General features: G+C 36.5%; 2 protein-coding genes across 3 annotated transcripts in view; both read left to right on the top strand.

Annotated features, from left to right (window-relative positions):
* Window positions 1–6: 6 nt before the first annotated feature.
* On the top strand, window positions 7–917 carry LOC109580773 (lysosomal alpha-mannosidase-like). The gene is made up of 5 exons (XM_019994308.1): window positions 7–85; window positions 136–363; window positions 418–567; window positions 611–722; window positions 775–917. The coding sequence occupies exons 1-5, from the start codon at window positions 83–85 to the stop codon at window positions 882–884; spliced, it is 603 nt and encodes a 200-aa protein (XP_019849867.1). The 5' UTR covers window positions 7–82; the 3' UTR covers window positions 885–917.
* Window positions 918–925: 8 nt separating this feature from the next.
* Window positions 926–3127, top strand: part of LOC100638253 (lysosomal alpha-mannosidase-like) — a 4434-nt gene continuing 2232 nt past the window's right edge. Inside the window, exons 1-11 of one of the 2 annotated variants that reach the window (XM_019994303.1) lie at window positions 926–1146; window positions 1200–1351; window positions 1404–1613; window positions 1682–1885; window positions 1929–2000; window positions 2063–2176; window positions 2231–2366; window positions 2415–2543; window positions 2592–2631; window positions 2681–2870; window positions 2912–3028. In XM_019994303.1, coding sequence (XP_019849862.1) covers window positions 930–1146; window positions 1200–1351; window positions 1404–1613; window positions 1682–1885; window positions 1929–2000; window positions 2063–2176; window positions 2231–2366; window positions 2415–2543; window positions 2592–2631; window positions 2681–2870; window positions 2912–3028 — 1581 coding nt within the window. In that variant the 5' untranslated portion in view covers window positions 926–929. Of the gene's footprint in view, window positions 1147–1199; window positions 1352–1403; window positions 1614–1681; window positions 1886–1928; window positions 2001–2062; window positions 2367–2414; window positions 2544–2591; window positions 2632–2680; window positions 2871–2911; window positions 3029–3127 lie in introns of both variants that reach the window. The other variant, XM_019994302.1, reaches the window with a different exon arrangement.

The raw sequence follows: 3127 nt of genomic DNA, 5'->3' as shown, positions 1-3127 counted from the left end.
TGAAGAGAAGAATGTTCAGTTTACTATACTTAATGACAGATCACAAGGAGGAGCTAGTATAACTGATGGATCTATAGAACTAATGGTAACTTAGGCTCTTTTAAAAAAATTCTTCATAGCTTAATAATGTTTTAGGTTCACAGGCGCCTATTGCATGATGATAAACGAGGTGTTGGGGAGCCACTGAATGAGACTGGAGTGAGTGGAGATGGTTTGATTATTCGTGGAAAGCATCTATTAATGCTTGATACTGTGGATAGTTCAGCATATGCTCAGAGAATGATGGCAGAAGAGTTAATGATGATACCAGAACTGTCCTTCACTTCAAATGATGGACTACAGCTTAGTGACTATAACCTTAAGGTATTAAGGCAATGTACTGCAGACACACACAGACATTATTTGTGTTAATTTTAGTATAGTGGACTGTCTGCCCCTCTTCCTGATAATGTTCACTTATTAACTCTTGAACATTTGGATCAGTCAACAATTCTCCTTCGTTTGGATCATCAGTTTGAATCAACTGATCCTGAGAAATGGTCAAATAATGTTGACGTTAAACTTAAAGTAAGTCATCATGATCTATTAGATAGAGTTGATAATGTTTTAGGATTTATTTGTTGGGTTTACAATCAAAGATGTAACTGAGTTAGCATTGGGGGGCAATGTAGCTTTATCTGATATAAAGAAACTCCAATGGCAGACAACAGACAAGGAAACTGGTATGTCCCCAGCACTTTGATTGACAGGTGTAGTATAATTTGCATTTTCTAGTTCCTGGTCCTTTTAATTTCCCTCCTGTGACTGGTCCTGATTTCATTGTCTCACTCTCTCCAATGATAATACGCACATTCAATGTAACTGTTGATTTCAATCAGCTTTGATTTTTCTAGTTTTCCTCCCACGCTTATAATCAATGAATATGAATAATGTTAACAGAAGGGTGTGTCCAGCCATTATTAAGCTGGCTTGGCAAAATGTCTTTACATCAGACCTTGCAATTATTCTTGTTGCTGTTCACTTGCCTCCATATCAAAGATATTGTGGCAGATGGAGCTAAAAGTGAGACTCTAAACGTTCATATTGTTCCTCATACGCATGATGATGTTGGCTGGTTGAAGACTGTGGATGAATATTACTATGGAGGCAAGTATTGGCATTAATAACACATAGATCTATCCATTGTTATTATAAAATAGCTAATAACAGCATCCAACATGCAGCAGTCAAGTACATACTAGACACTGTTGTCGATGAGCTGGGTAAAAATAAAGACAGGAAATTTATTTACGTGGAAATAGCATTTTTTGCTCGCTGGTGGAATGAGCAACCAGATGACATCAAACTAAAGGTGCAATGAAGTGTTTGCTTCATGTTTTATTGTATCCTCTTCTTCACTGAAGGTTCGGGAATTTGTGAATAATGGTCAGTTAGAGTTTATTAATGGCGGATGGTGCATGAACGATGAAGCCTCCACTCATTACAATGGGATCATTGATCAGATGTCTTTAGGACTGAGGTTCCTGTCTAATACCTTTGGTGTGCGTCCATCGGTTGGCTGGCAGGTCGATCCTTTTGGCCACTCATCATTTCAAGCAACTGCTTTCTCATTGGTAAGTTATTTTCAAAATTTTTTATATTGCTCTAAAGAATTTGACAATAATAAACATGATCACTATAGTTTGGATTTGACAGTATGATGTTTGGTCGAATTGATTATGATGACCTAGCAAACCGCATGAACACTTCTGAAATGCAGACAATATGGAAAAGCAGTTCCTCTATTGGCAGTATGGCCGATATCTTTACTGAAGTATTGTATAGGCTCTACGTCCCTCCTCCTGGTTTCTGCTTTGATACAAAATGTACTGATCCTCCAATAATGGTCAGTTGCTGCAAATTAGTAGCTTCTAATTGTCTCTATTTAGGACGATGTTAGTCTCTATGATTATAATGTAGAGGATAGGGTCAATGAGTTTATAAAAATGGCCCTGGCACAGGTAATGAATGCTACATTGTGCATGGATCTGGAATAATGATGATCCTTTATTTTTGGGTTCAGGCTAAAAGTTACAAGACCAATAATATTCTGTTAACAATGGGATCTGATTTTCAATACGAAAATGCTGCTGAATGGTACAAGAACTTGGATAAACTCATAAAATATGTTAATATGGTAAGTTTAAAAAAACCAAGTACATGTAATTCTTTGATACCTTTCACTTTACAGAATGGTTCAGTCAACGTAATGTATTCAACTCCATCAATATATGTTAAATATGTCAACGACAACAAGGATGTGACCTGGTCCACAAAAAGTGATGATTTCTTTCCTTATGCTAATAATCCATATAGTTTCTGGACTGGTATAACTAAATAATTAAGAAATAAACCTATTATTTGTACTACATTAGGCTATTTTACTAGTAGGCCTTCTATCAAGCGTTACGAAAGAATGTGTAATGCTCACTTGCAGGCATGTAAGCAATTGGAAGCTATTCATAATGGACTAGGAGATCAAGGACCATCTTCAATCAAACTACGTTAGCAGTAGCACTACATTGTTAATGATATTTTTAATTTTGTTACAGAACATGCAATGGGAGTAGCTCAGCATCATGATGCTGTTTCGTAAGTATAGTACCAACATTGAGTTAGTGGGTGCTTTATTGATTTGTAGTGGTACAGAGAAGCAGCATGTTGCTGATGATTATGCTAAGAGGCTTCACATTGGAGAAGTTGAGTGTCGTTCTGTAATGGCAACTGTCCTCAATGATCTTGCAGCTAAAGGAGCTAATGCACCTAAAATGAACTTGAGCTTCTGTGAATATCTTAACATCAGTGTGTGTCCAGTAACTGAGGGAGGAGATGTAAGTGACAAAGAAGTTAATTTTTTACTGTTTCCATATAGTTCAGTATGGTAGTGTATAATTCATTGGGTCATCCATATACTGGTATGGTTCATATTCCTATTATAAAGGAGAGTATATCAGTGACTGATTCTGAAGGTACCAATGTGCCTGTACAGGTATTAATGAACTGAATCATTAGACTATGTGACTATTGTTCATTGATAGGTTGTTCCTATTAGTAATGTAACTAAATCAATATCACTGATTGTTACTGG

Source organism: Amphimedon queenslandica, unplaced genomic scaffold, assembly GCF_000090795.2.
Source record: "Amphimedon queenslandica unplaced genomic scaffold, v1.1 AMPQUscaffold_13478, whole genome shotgun sequence".
Taxonomy (NCBI): Eukaryota; Metazoa; Porifera; class Demospongiae; order Haplosclerida; family Niphatidae; genus Amphimedon; species Amphimedon queenslandica.
This window is presented reverse-complemented; position numbering and strand designations above follow the sequence as displayed.